The 15,156-nt window shown below is 38.9% G+C and overlaps 1 protein-coding gene across 1 annotated transcript; it reads left to right on the top strand.

The window, feature by feature from the left end:
* The first annotated feature begins 13,795 nt into the window (after positions 1–13,795).
* Or52e8 (olfactory receptor family 52 subfamily E member 8) lies at positions 13,796–14,746 on the top strand. The gene has a single exon (NM_001000180.1). It carries the CDS (start codon positions 13,796–13,798, stop codon positions 14,744–14,746), a length of 951 nt encoding a protein of 316 aa, NP_001000180.1.
* The last annotated feature ends 410 nt before the right edge of the window (positions 14,747–15,156 follow it).

Below are 15,156 nucleotides of genomic sequence, written 5' to 3'. Positions count from 1 at the left end.
ATATTATTTGGGTCTATTATGAAGGGTGTCTTTTCCCTAATTTCTTTCTCGGCTTGTTTCTCTTTCGTATAGAGGAAGGCAACTGATTTATTTGAGTTAATTTTATACCCAGCCACTTTGCTGAAGTTGTTTATCAGCTTTAGTAGTTCTCTGGTGGAACTTTTGGGATCACTTAAATATACTATCATGTCATCTGCAAATAGTGATATTTTGACCTCTTCTTTTCCGATCTGTATCCCCTTGATCTCCTTTTGTTGTCTGATTGCTCTGGCTAGAACTTCAAGAACTATATTGAATAAGTAGGGAGAGAGTGGGCAGCCTTGTCTAGTCCCTGATTTTAGTGGGATTGCTTCAAGTTTCTCTCCATTTAGTTTAATGTTAGCAACTGGTTTGCTGTATATGGCTTTTACTATGTTTAGGTATAAGCCTTGAATTCCTATTCTTTGCAGGACTTTTATCATGAAGGGGTGTTGAATTTTGTCAAATGCTTTCTCAGCATCTAATGAAATGATCATGTGGTTCTGTTCTTTCAGTTTGTTTATATAATGGATCACGTTGATGGTTTTCCGTATATTAAACCATCCCTGCATGCCTGGGATGAAGCCTACTTGATCATGGTGGATGATTGTTTTGATGTGCTCTTGAGTTCGGTTTGCCAGAATTTTACTGAGTATTTTTGCGTCGATATTCATAAGGGAAATTGGTCTGAAGTTCTCTTTCTTTGTTGTGTCTTTGTGTGGTTTAGGTATAAGAGTAATTGTGGCTTCATAGAAGGAATTCGGTAGTGCTCCATCTGTTTCAATTTTGTGGAATAGTTTGGATAATATTGGTATGAGGTCTTCTATTAAGGTCTGATAGAATTCTGCACTAAACCCGTCTGGACCTGGGCTCTTTTTGGTTGGGAGACCTTTAATGACTGCTTCTATTTCCTTAGGAGTTATGGGGTTGTTTAACTGGTTTATCTGTTCCTGATTTAACTTCGATACCTGGTATCTGTCTAGGAAATTGTCCATTTCCTGAAGATTTTCAAGTTTTGTTGAATATAGGTTTTTATAGTAAGATCTGATGATTTTTTGAATTTCCTCTGAATCTGTAGTTATGTCTCCCTTTTCATTTCTGATTTTGTTAATTTGGACGCACTCTCTGTGTCCTCTCATTAGTCTGGCTAAGGGTTTATCTATCTTGTTGATTTTCTCAAAGAACCAACTTTTGGTTCTGTTGATTCTTTCTATGGTCCTTTTTGTTTCTACTTGGTTAATTTCAGCTCTGAGTTTGATTATTTCCTGCCTTCTACTCCTCCTGGGTGTATTTGCTTCTTTTTGTTCTAGAGGTTTTAGGTGTGCTGTGAAGCTGCTGACATATGCTCTTTCCTGTTTCTTTCTGCAGGCACTCAGCGCTATGAGTTTTCCTCTTAGCACAGCTTTCGTTGTGTCCCATAAGTTTGGGTATGTTGGACCTTCATTTTCATTAAATTCTAAAAAGTTTTTAATTTCTTTCTTTATTTCTTCCTTGACCAGGTTATCATTGAATAGAGCATTATTCAATTTCCACGTATATGTGGGCATTCTTCCCTTATTGTTATTGAAGACCAGTTTTAGGCCATGGTGGTCCGATAGCACGCATGGGATTATTTCTATCTTTCTGTACCTGTTGAGGCCCGTTTTTCGACCAATTATATGGTCAATTTTGGAGAAAGTACCATGAGGAGCTGAGAAGAAGGTGTATCCTTTTGCTTTAGGATAGAATGTTCTATAAATATCCGTTAAGTCCATTTGGCTCATGACTTCTCTTAGTCTGTCGACATCACTGTTTAATTTCTGTTTCCATGATCTGTCCATTGATTAGAGTGGGGTGTTGAAATCTCCCACTATTATTGTGTGAGGTGCAATGTGTGTTTTGAGCTTTAATAAGGTTTCTTTTACGTATGTAGGTGCCCTTGTATTTGTGGCATAGATATTTAGGATTGAGAGTTCATCTTGGTGGATTTTTCCTTTGATGAATATGAAGTGTCCTTCCTTATCTTTTTTGATGACTTTTAGTTGGAAATTGATTTTATTTGATATTAGAATGGCTACTCCAGCTTGCTTCTTCTGACCATTTGCTTGGAAAGTTGTTTTCTAGCATTTCACTCTGAGGTAGTGTCTGTCTTTGTCTCTGAGGTGTGTTTCCTGTAGGCAGCAGAATGCAGGGTCCTCGTTGCATATCCAGTTTGTTAATCTATGTCTTTTTATTGGGGAGTTGAGGCCATTGATATTGAGAGATATTAAGGAATAGTGATTATTGCTTCCCGTCATATTCATATTTGGATGTGAGGTTATGTTTGTGTGCTTTCATTCTCTGTTTTGTTGCCAAGACGATTAGTTTCTTGCTTCTTCTAGGGTATAGCTTGCCTCCTTATGTTGGGCTTTACCATTTATTATTCTTTGTAGTGCTGGATTTGTAGAAAGATATTGTGTAAATTTGGTTTTGTCATGGAATATCTTGGTTTCTCCATCTATGTTAACTGAGAGTTTTGCTGGATACAGTAACCTGGGCTGGCATTTGTGTTCTCTTAGGGTCTGTATGACATCAGTCCAGGATCTTCTGGCCTTCATAGTTTCTGGCGAGAAATCTGGTGTGATTCTGATAGGTCTGCCTTTATATGTTACTTGACCTTTTTCCCTTACTGCTTTTAATATTCTTTCTTTATTTTGTGCGTTTGGTGTTTTGACTATTATGTGACAGGAGGTCTTTCTTTTCTGGTCCAATCTATTTGGAGTTCTGTAGGCTTCTTGTATGCCTATGGGTATCTCTTTTTTTAGGTTAGGGAAGTTTTCTTCTATGATTTTGTTGAAGATATTTCCTGGTCCTTTGAGCTGGGAGTCTTCACTCTCTTCTATACCTATTATCCTTAGGTTTGATCTTCTCATTGAGTCCTGGATTTCCTGTATGTTTTGGACCAGTAGCTTTTTCCGCTTTACATTATCTTTGACAGTTGAGTCAATGATTTCTATGGAATCTTTTGCTCCTGGGATTCTCTCTTCCATCTCTTGTATTCTGTTGGTGAAGCTAGTATCTACAGCTCCTTGTCTCTTCTTTTGGTTTTCTATATACAGGGTTGTTTCCATGTGTTCTTTCTTGATTGCTTCTATTTCCATTTTTAATTCCTTCAACTGTTTGATTGTGTTTTCCTGGAATTCTTTCAGGGATTTTTGCGATTCCTCTCTGTAGGCTTCTACTTGTTCTCTAAGGGAGTTCTTCACGTCTTTTTTGAAGTCCTCCAGGATCATGATCAGATATGATTTTGAAACTAGATCTTGTTTTTTTGGTGTGTTTGGAGATTCCGTGTTTGCTTTGGTGGGAGAATTGGGCTCCGATGATGCCATGTAGTCTTGGTTTCTGTTGCTTGGGTTCCTGCGCTTGCCTCTGGCCATCAGATTATCTCTATTGTTACTTTGTTCTATTTCTGACAGTGGCTAGACTGTCCTATAAGCCTGTCTGCAGGAGTGCTGTAGACCTGTTTTCCTGTTTTCTTTCAGCCAGTTATGGGGACAGAGTGTTCTGCTTTTGGGCGTAGTTTTTCCTCTCTACAGGTCTTCAGCTGTTCCTGTGGGCCTGTGTCTTGAGTTCACCAGGCAGGTCACTTCCAGCAGAAAAGTTGGTCTTTCCTGTGGTTCCGAGGCTCAAGTTTGCTCGTGGGGTGTTGGATATGAGCTCTCTGCGGCGGCAGCAACCAGGAAGATCTGCGCTGCCCTTTCAGGGAGCTTCCGTGCACCAGGGTTCCAGATGGCATTTGGTGTTTTCCTCTGGCGTCAGAGATGTGTGCAGAGTGCAGTCTCTTCTGGTTTCCCAGGCGTGTCTGCCTCTCTGAAGGTTTAGCTCTCCCTCCCACGGGATTTGGGTGCAGAGAACTGTTTATCCGGAAGGTCCCTTCAGGTTCTGGCTGTGTCTTGGACACAGTGGTCCTGCTGCTCCTGGGCCCTCCTCTACGGGAACCCAGAGCCATATACAGTTTCCTCTTGGGCCAGGGATGTGAGCAGGCGTGGGCAGTGTTGGTGGTCTCTTCTGCTTTGCAGCCTCAGGAGTGCCCACTTGACCAGGTGGTGAGGTCTCTCTCCCACAGGGTTTGGGAGTAGAGAGCTGCTGCGGGCAGGGATCCGCAGGTTTGGGACTTCCGGTAACCACTGGAAGTGTCCGGTCCTAGAGGAATTTTGCCTCTGTGTGTCCTGAGTTCACCATTCAGGTCACTTGCAGCAGAAAAGTTGGTCTTACCTGTGGTACTGAGGCTCAATTTTGCTCGTGGGGTGCTGCCTAAGTGCTCTCCGCTGCAGCAGCAACCAGGAAGATGTGTGCCACCCTTTCCCGGAATATTTCTTTAGTTACTTCTCATCCATTTGATATTCCTCAGCTGGAATTCTTTGTATAGCTCTGTACCCCATTTTTAAATAGGATTATTTGGTTCTCTAGAGTCCAACTTCTTGAGTTCTTTGTATATTTGGATCTTTTGGTAAAGATCTTTTCCCAACCTTTTGGTTGCCATTTTTTCCTAGTGATAGACAGTGTCCTTTGCCTTACAGAAGCTTTGCAGTTTTATGAGGTCCCATTTTTCAATTGTTGATCTTAGAGCATAAGCCATTGGTGTTTTGTTCAGGAAATTTTCTCTAGTGCCCTTGTGTTGCAGACTCTTCCCCACATTTTTTTTCTGGATGGGGAAGCCCTTGGTCCTGCCTAGGTTGGACCCCCAGTGCAGTGTAATGTTGGGGGTGGTGGCAAGGGGGAGTGGATGGAGGAGGGGGAGGGGGAGGGAGAGGGGATGAGGGTTTATGGACAGGAAACCGGGAAAGGGAATAACATTTGAAATGTAAAGAAAGAAATATATCTAACAACAACAACAACAACAACAAAAGAATTGTAGGATGCTTTGGTTTCTGTTTCTTGAAGAATGTCTTGGGAATTTTGAAGGAGATTCCACTAATCCGTCAATTGCATTTAGTAGGATTGGAACAGGCCTGTTCAAAGTGCTAGCCTGGAGGGGGTTTTGAGGAAGTGGTGTTCAGGAACAGCAAAAAGAACAACTTGAAGTCAAATTGTGTGCACAAGCTGTCTTCTGATAAGAGACCCCTTTCTGAAGACCACTAAACAGCTCATCTCTGGCCAACCAAAGTTCCGGTGTGTTATTTACATATCAATTCAATCACCCACCTCAGGTTCCCTCTTGATTATCCCAACACTCAACCTTTAACTCCTTGACTCCTGAACACCTAGGAAAAGACAGCAAGCACATTTTTAACATTGTAAATGAATTCTGCCTGCCTTTGTAAGAACAGACAGTAAGCTAGCTATACCTATTATCCTAAGGTTTGAACTTCTCATTGTGTCCTGGATTTCCTGGATATTTTGGGTCAGGATTCTTCTTTGCATTTTCTTTGACTGTTCTGTCAATGCTTTCTTTCCTTTTACTTTTTTGTTTATTGGATATTTTATGTATTTACACTTCAAAAGTTATCCCTTTCCCCAGTTTCCTCCTCTCTCATCCCCATTCCACCTGCTTTTATAAGGATGCTCCCCCTCCCACCCACCCACTTTCATCTCACTACCCTGGCATTCCTCTACCCTGGAGAATCAAGCCTTCACAGGACCAAGGGCTTCTTTGCTATATATGTGGCTGGAGCCATGGGTCCCCAATGTGTACTCTTTGGTTGGTGGTTTAGTCCCTGGGAAGTCTGAAGGGTATGCTTGGTTGATATTATTGTTCTTCCTATGGCATTGCAAACACCTTCAGTTTCTTCAGTCCTTCCTCTAATTCCCCCATTGGGGTCCTTGTGCTAAGTCTGATGTATGTCTAATGTCTAATGTATGTCTGATGCCTCATATGAAAGGCTCTGGCAGAGCTTCTGAAGAGACATCCATATCAACTTCCTATCAGCAAGCACTTCTTGGCATCAACAATAGTGACTGGGTTTTTTGTTTGTATAGGGGATGTATCCCCAGGTGGGGCAGTCTTTGGATGGTCTTTCCTTTAGTCTCTGCTCCACTCTTTGTCCCTTTACAGGAGCAATTCTGGGTGAAATTTGGAGAAGGGTTGGTGGTCACATCCTGCAACCCAGATCCTTGGTTAACATTTGGATATGGTCTCTATAGGTTCTCCCTCTGCTTTTTGGGCATTTCAGCTACTCTCATCCCTGTTGGGTCCTGGAAGCCTCTTGCTTTCCTGGCATCTGGGACTTGCTGGTGGCTAGCCTCAGTTTTCCATCCCACATTGCTACACATCTCTGTTCAAATTTATGACCCTCTGCACCTGAGAATCTGTCTTCTATCTCTTGTATTCTGTTGGGGATTCTATGACTTCTGATCTTTTTTTTCATGTTTCCTATCTTCAGGATTGTCTCCCTTTTGATTTCTTTATTGTTTCTATTTTCAATTTTAGATCCTGGATGGTTTTATTCAATTCCTTCACCTGTTTGGTTGTGTTTTCCTGTAATTCTTTAAGAGATTTTTGTGTTTCCTCTTTAAGTGCTTCTACACGTTTACTAGTGTTCTGTATTTCTTTAAAGGAGTTATTTATGTCCCTCTTAAAATCCTCTATCATCATCATGAGATGTGATTTTAAATCCAAATCTTGCTTTTCCAGTGTGGTGGGGTATGAAAGACTTGCTCTGGTCGGAGAACTGGGTTCTGATAATGCCAAGTAGCATTAGTTTCTGTTGCTTAGCTTTTTGCACTTGCCTCTTGCCCTCTGGTTTTATCTGGTGTTAGTTGATCTTGCTGTCTTTGACTAGAGCTTGCCCCTCCTATGGGTGTGTGAGCCTGTGATACTAGGTGTGTCAGTACTCTTGTGAGACCAATTCTCTCTGAGCAGGATTTGGATGTGGAGTGCTGTGTCATAGGGTTAGCTCCAGGGTGCAGATGAAGACTGGAAATCTCCTGTGCCCTGTTGCTCTGTGGTTCCTGTGTCCTGTGTGCTCCTGATGGGTGCCTCTTTGACCAGTTATTGGAGCAAAAGTGGTGGTCTCACTTGTGATCTTAGGAGTGACAGCACTCCTTGGAGACTAGCTCTCTTTGGGGTGGGGTTTGGGTACAGAGGCTTTACCTCTGGGGCGGTGCAGATGAAGACCTGGTATATCTTAAATTTTAACTCAATTCTAAATTCTAATCATATGTTGCAAAGACTTATCAAGATTCATCTTTCTCAGTGATTCATGTAACAATGGTGTATTTAGTTTTAAAATACATATACATGGCTTAAAAGAAGCCTTTAATTATACCTTGGGAGATATTAACAATGTGTGTGTGTGTGTGTGCGTGCGTGTGTGTGCGTGTGTGTGTGTGTGTGTGTGTGTGTGTGTGTGTGTGTACTCAAATTCTAGGTCAGGTGGTTAGTAATAAAGTCTCTAGATGCCAGTGTCTTTCACTTTTAAAGTGAACAGTAATTCCCTTTTTTCATTCCACCAGGTGAAGAGCCATTCTGTGATCACTCAGTGAACAGCTTTACTGTATTTGATTAATTTCTATTTTTTGTTATTTCATACATCATTTAGGGAAGTCCCATTTTGTCTTTTGTTTTCTCTCTTCTTTTCCAGTCCCCTCTTCTCCAGCCTGTGTAGTGAGTGTGTGCTTTATCCACTTTGAACTCTATTGAGAATTTATACACACAGTAGCATTTTTCATCCCTATTAAACAAATAAATCATAAATGTAGCATTTTAAAGTTTGCAGTTCAGTGGCTCATTGCAGTGGTTACAAGGTTATCACTTCTATCTTGCTCCAACTTGTTTTCACCTTTCCAAAAGCAGACACTGATTCATTAAGTATCATCTCTCCTTCCATCCAGTTCCTAGGAAACATTATTTTGTTTTCTGTGTTTATGAATTTTATTAATGAATTCTATCAATTAGTTCATTCCAGATAGCTCATATAATGGAGCCATGTTACTTGCCTGCCCAACTGTTCTGTGTACTGTGTTTTTTTTTTTTTACATCATCATTGCACTCTGTGGAGTACTATAATTTTTGTTTTTATTTGATCTTGCTTGATGTATCTTTATTTTCAATATTTATTGGGTTTCATAAATATCTCCTTAAAGTTTGTCATGTATTTGACCCAAACTAATCTTTCATAGCTTCTTTATTCTTTCTTCCTCGTTGCCAATTCCTATTAATTTGTTTCCTATATTCTTACTTACATTGTGATGATTCTTATTCTCTCTCTCTCTCTCTCTCTCTCTCTCTCTCTCTCTCTCTCTCACACACACACACACACACACACACACACACACACACCACATACACAATATAAAAATCTTAAATTCACAACTCAGAGGAAAAACCCTATTTTTGTCTTTCTGGGTCTGATTTGTTTCATGTAATATGTGGATCTCAGTTTGCATACACTTTCCAGGAATTAATGTAACTGTACTCTCATCAATGAATAATACTCCAAGGTACACATGTACCACCTTTTCATTATCTATTCAGTGGATTTTAGGTACAAGTCAGCATAGTTTATGTATTGTGAATAGTTTTGTCTTTTCTCCAATTTATGATTGTAATAGTTGACTAAATTAGTAATATGTGCCATAGACACATGGCCAGTATGTTTCTTGTACCCTATCTTTTTACAACCAATAGTCCAGCAGGGCATGGGAGTGATATGTGCTGAGGTCCATCATAGCTGAGATGTCCACATTTTTTTTATGGTTTACTTTGTTGTAGTAAAGATGCTGTCTATGAGCATCTTTCTGGCTCTCTCTAATTTGGCCTATTTGGATCCTTATAACTATCTCAAAGTGTTTAATAGTTTTTCTGTTAATGAACTTGTTGAGGATTGTCCAGATATAATTTGTATGTATGTCAGAGCTGGGGTTATGGTGGCTGTGAGATGCCATGTAGGTACTTGGAAGCAAACTCAAGTATGCTGTAAGAGCTGTAACTGCCCAGCAATTTATCCACGTTAAACAAAGATTATTGGCACTGGTTTTGGCAGTGAGATTTTTGTAATTCTCTCCAGAAGCATGGGCAAGAAAGCAAAAAGAGATAAAAGGTTTTGTGAGAGCAGTAATCTGGGGCACTACCACATAAATCATAAATGTTAATATCTAAAAGAGGTAAGAGAATGCTAAGATATAAGATGAAAATATATAAAGGACATTTGGGTATTTCTCAAAGGCAGATATTTATTATACCAATGAGTATATTAACTTCCCCTTTTTCATGATCTATTAGTTCTTTGAGATGCTCAAAAAATGCATTTTGATCACATTCACCTCTCCTGACTCCTCCATATCCATCCCTTTCCTTACCCCAAACTCAAGAACAGTTGATGATAACTACATATTCATGGGCTTATGGCCTTCCATTGGAGCATTGCCAACTCTCCAAGAGCATACTCTGTCATATGTGGGGACATAGATGGACTGAAAGAAGCTATCTTCAGTAGAATGAGCCAAGCACAGACACTCATTAAAAGGACTCAACTGTGCGCTTAAAAACTATGTAATCCCTATATGGAAACAATATAATGCTAATTACAAGAGGCCAGGGTATGAGTGAGGTTTGGGAAATGAAGACAAAGATGTAAAGCTTTGGTCACAGGGAATGGTTATGTTTTGGAGAACATTTGAATACAGCTATGATTGTTGTAAACAGTGATGTATTTTACTGGCAAAGAGTCTATCTTACAACTCTCATATTACCAAATCTAAGTTAACTGACTGAAGTATCTTGACTATAATCATTTACTTATTATATACATGGACATCAAAATATGGTACAATATACATACATAGAATCTTTAATTGTTATTATACTTTATTAAACCTGGTCAAACCATTTTAGAGCCATAAATCTTTATTATCATTTGTAATATTTGATACTGCTAATTTCTTCCACCATTTTTAAAGGATTTCTCTGGCAAAGAGTTCAATTTTGTTACCATTCAGAGCCTCCATTTAGTGTGCTATGTTGGGAAATCATGCTTGTGTTATAATTTGCTAATTTCTACTTACCTTTGCTATGACTTCGCTTTTAATTTGTTGTACTTATTTTTGCTTGTTTACAATCATCTTACATGGCACTTTAACTCACTATCAGCTTTTCTTTTTGCATCTGTTTATGTCAGACACATACATACAGCCATATATGTATGTTTATGAGTCTCTTGACACAACTGTGGGTGCATCAGAGCAGTTTTCACAGAACAAACACTTCTTCAACGCCTAGTATGTAGCTGGTTAGCATTGGTGAGATACATTGAGATAAATCAGGTTCTATCACAGAAACCCAATGTTGGAAAATTCATTAATTCTAACATAAGCAAAGTAAAGCAAAGAATGATGTGAAAGGGGCTATGTGAAGGACAGAAACTGAGGATGAGGAGGAAGATAGCAGCCAAAATCCCAGAAATGTTCTGGGAATTTAAAAGTTTATTTTGAAATCAATATGAAGCACATTCTATCAGTGCAAGCAGACCCATAGGTAATTAAGAAGCAAAGGCCCTTGCCCTTGTATCTTGTATCCACAAAGAGTGACTGAGAGGAAAAACTCTCCAGAGGTCAAACACTGTGCTCTATCAAGGTTCCCATGATACTGTGGTCACATTCTTCAGGGAATTGGGCCCATGAAAAAAATAAAGATTTCTTCTGTTCAGCAAGCAAATAATTTGCCCCAGGATTATCCTGACAGACATTTCACAGTGATTTAGAAAACAAGGTAAGTTGTATTGTGTTTAGAGTAATAAAAATAGTAAGGGAGATAGAGAAAAGGTACCTGCCCAGATAGATTGTCAATGTATAAGTGCAGAAAAATGTGTATAAATGCAGAAAAATTACACCCTCTTGTAACCTCCAAGGCTCTTCCTTTCCTGAATATACTTTTTGTTATGGCCATACAAGTGTTCACATGTAAAACTAAGAGGAAAGTCTGAGTATGGCTTTGCAACAATATCTGATTTTTATTCACCTGCTGTTTCTGATCCTATGTAACTGGTCCTTGCAGTGTGAATTCCAAGAATAGACAGAGTGTATTTTTCTGTTTTCAAGAGGCATGCATCAAGTGGATCCAAGTTCAGGATTTTCAATTAGTGAATTTACGTCTGAGTGAATCGTAAATAATGGCTGTTTAGAATAGACGTTTATTAAATAGAACCCAGAAAACAGAGAGGAAACTCTGAGAGAGGGCACAGATTCCTTAATACACAGTTGGACATACAATTGTAGAATTAGGTGCAGAAAAGAAAGTCCATGTGCTTATCTTCTCTGTACTACTGAGTGGACACAAGTTTGTGAGAACATGATGTTCTCCTGAGAGGTCCATGGGCAAGAGTTTCTATGGTTTGTAGCCTCAATGTTGTTATTAGTTTCTGATCTATGAAGCACCTGCCATTGCCCTGGACATCAGTTGCATAAAACTCATCAGCCTACTGAGTCTTCCTGAGGTCAGTGAAATGGCAATAGATTGCATTTTTACTTATCAATTAGTCAGTGTGCTCCCATTTCCCCCACTTTGATTTTACTCTTTTTCTAGAACAAACTGCCTTTTCTCTTTTACCTCGAGTGATTTTTTTTTGTGGGGAATACCTCAGAGGAGATAGCTCACTTGACACAGAGCTCACCTTCTAAGCTGAAACTGAATTTTACCCTCCCCAGCCTGCATAAAAAGCCAGGTGTTTTTTGGGTTCACAATTATAATAGTAGGACTGTGGAGGAGGAGAAAGGTAAATCCTTAGGGCTCAGCTGGCCAACCAACTGAGCTTACTAGGTGAGCTCTAGGCCAATTAGAGAATGTGTACTAAAATAAAAAAAAGTAAATAAATACAAGATAAAAGACAATAAATAGTGTAGGTGGTATCTGAGGAAAAGCATCTGAGATTTCTCTATGCATAGTTCATGTCTTCCCTCATGCATGTTTGTGTGTCTTGATTGTATCCATAGGTATGCAATCCCACCCCCAAAGTTCCAATCTCCTCCGGAAACTTAGTCATAAGCCCTTCTGTGAGTCACTGTGTTGTGTGCAACCTATCCTACCATTTTCAGTACAATTTAAAAATGCTCCGTTTGGAGATTTATTTTTCTTGCCACAAAATATTTCTGGAGGGAGTGTTTTATCAGTTTTATCTAAATTTGTCTTCAGATTGCCTGGTTGACACCAATGCTTGTAGGATCCCTGTAGACATGTGATGGAATAAATTTTCAAAATATTTCCCCAAGTATATACTGTGCATGTTCTCAGCAAATGAAAATTAGAACTACAGCTGTATGTCAATAGATTCATGTAAAAATTTTTAAGAATTTGTTTTATTTTTCTTAACTTCAGCAGCGTAAGAGATACACACACATCCCCACATACATATACCCATGCACATAAACATGAACACAGTAATCCTCAAGGAATTTCTAAAAATTATCAAGTTATTTTTCATTTCTGCAGTGTTTATAGTTCTTAAATGGGCACTTCTAGGAATACATGTGGTCATCATATGTTTAAAGTAAGGGACACTGGTATACTAAAAATATTTTGTAAGTCCAAAGATAGAACTCTATTTCTTAATTTATTTTAAGAATTTTCTGATAATATATTTGGTCACATTTTTCCTTTTTCCCACCCCGCCATGACTTCCCATAGCCACCCACATAAAAACATCTCTAGGCATGTTACATTCATAAACGTATCTGGTAGACACCTTGAATTCTTTCAAGAGTTAAGCCTTGTAAATATGAATATAATTTTTGTGTAAAATTATACATAGTAGTCAATTACTTCCATATTATTAATATAATAATTGTTTGTAAATAAGTACAGCAATGAGCTTCATGCTTCTTTTCTTCAGAAATTTAATTTACCACTTGTTCAGAATTTACTATAATAGCAACATCTACTGAACATGGTACTGGGATAGAATCAGAGAAGGAGCTAAACAGAAATATCTTGAGTACTTCTGTCTCGTCCATGTATGTAAGTTGAAGTTATTGGGAAATTGTGTAGTTCTCTCTTCCATTAGCTGATCCATACCTTGAGAGTTTATCTTTTAAATGATGCATTATTTATTCATTGACCAAATGAAAATTTTGCCTATTTTAAGACAACCATTCGATTTACATTTTTATCATAGCTAAACATGATCAAAATGACCTTTGTCACATATTTTTCCCTCTCATTGTCTTTATTCTACAATTGGTGAGACTTTGTAATAGAGTTATAACACACATGAATGATTTATTTCCTACTATAAAAATAAGAACACCTACAGCTTTATCTCTTCATTTATATACAAAAATATAGAGAACTTCTACATGACACAATTTTTTTTATGAAACGGAAAGGGAAGGTAAGTTTATCCTGATCTCAGAACCAGACCAACTCTGTACATAACACCACGCACAAATAACGTTGTATACAGAACATTTGGGGGTATCAGCTTCCCAAATAGGGAAAGGTGCAGGTCAAGGTTCCTGAGTAATTCTTATGCATAGTAAGCAAAAGCATATGTAACACTACTTTGCATACCAACCCTGGAATCTATCCTCTCCATGTATTTCTGGCCACTCTGCAGTTTGCATTTCTTCTTGCCTCTCTTCGTCGTATCAGTCATTGTTCTTACATGAGTTCAGTGCAGTAATGGTGGTGCTATAGCTGATGCCATGTGGAATTCAGAAACTTAAACATAAAATGAAGAGAGTGTTTTACTTATTCTACAAATATGAACAGCAGATTTAAAGGTTATATTTATGTTAACAGTAATGAAGACTAAAGGCTAAGTAGACAAATAAATAAGCATACTATCGATACATTAAAACCTATTTGTATTAAGCACAGCATCTGTCTATGACAGAGAGAATGTCCCTGTCTAATGACACACAAGCCCACCCTTCTTCATTCCTCCTGCTGGGCATCCCAGGGTTAGAAGATGCACACATCTGGATTGGATTTCCCTTTTGTTTTCTCTATCTCATTGCAATCCTGGGGAATGTTGCTATTTTATTTGTGATCCAAACTGAACACAGTCTTCATGAGCCCATGTACTACTTCCTCGCCATGTTGGATTCAATTGACCTGGGTCTGACCACAGCCACCATCCCGAAAATGCTGGGCATCTTCTGGTTCAATCTCAGGGAAATATCTTTCGGAGGTTGCCTTTCTCAGATGTTCTTCATCCACTTCTTCACAGTCATGGAAAGCATTACATTGTTGGTCATGGGCTTTGACCGCTACATTGGCATTTGCAAGCCCCTTCAATATACTGTCATCCTCACCACCAAAATCATTGGGGTCATCGCAGGTATAGCTGTGCTGCGGAGCCTATACATTGTTGTTCCACTGGTGTTTCTCCTCCTGAGACTACCCTACTGTGGGCATCACATCATCCCTCATACTTATTGTGAGCACATGGGCATTGCCCGTCTAGCATGTGCCAGCATCAGAGTCAATATCATGTTTGGACTTAGCAACATTGCTCTCTTGCTCCTGGATGTGGTTCTCATTATTCTCTCCTATGTCAGGATCCTCTATGCAGTGTTTTGCCTGCCTTCCCGGGAGGCCAGACTCAAGGCTCTCAATACCTGTGGCTCTCATATCGCGGTTTTAACCTTTTTTACTCCAGCATTTTTCTCCTTCTTGACACATGGTTTTGGCTACAATGTGCCCCAATATATCCACATTTTCTTGGCCAATCTCTATGTGGTTTTTCCACCAGCCCTTAATCCTCTGATTTATGGGGTAAGGACCAAGCAGATTCGGGCACGAGTAATGAGGATTTTTTTCCAGAAAGATGACTAGTGAAAAGCAATTCGGAGAGTTTGTTCCAAAATTTTTCTCATATGTTATTGAAAGTAGCTATTTTGTACTTAGTCCATAGAAAACTGGAAAAGAGACAAATTTACTATGACCAAAAGTGTCATTTAACTGTGAATCAAACACCTTATTTTTCAAGGTAGTATGGATAATATTGGAATCCTTTTGCAAATCTATTTCAGTAAGCATTTCATTAATATTGCTGGATATTGCAGATGATCCTGTATGGAGGACAATTTCCTCTTTTGCTGAGAATATATTGATGTTTGGGAAATTTACATGATCTATCTGAATTTCATTGTTAGCAGACAGTACTTATTTAGGTCAAAGAAGATTAACCCAAATTGAGACCATTTCCTTTTCCTGCAGGCTTTTTTTTTGGAATTTAATACAAT

This window comes from Rattus norvegicus, chromosome 1, assembly GCF_036323735.1.
Source record: "Rattus norvegicus strain BN/NHsdMcwi chromosome 1, GRCr8, whole genome shotgun sequence".
Taxonomy (NCBI): domain Eukaryota; kingdom Metazoa; phylum Chordata; class Mammalia; order Rodentia; family Muridae; genus Rattus; species Rattus norvegicus.
Note: the sequence above shows the minus strand (reverse complement) of the source record. Positions and strands in the feature narration are given on the sequence as shown.

What these genes read in the sequence shown, in the direction of transcription:
- Or52e8 (NM_001000180.1), top strand. Translation starts at nt 13,796, where the DNA reads ATGACAGAGAGAATGTCCCTGTCTAATGACACACAAGCCCACCCTTCT.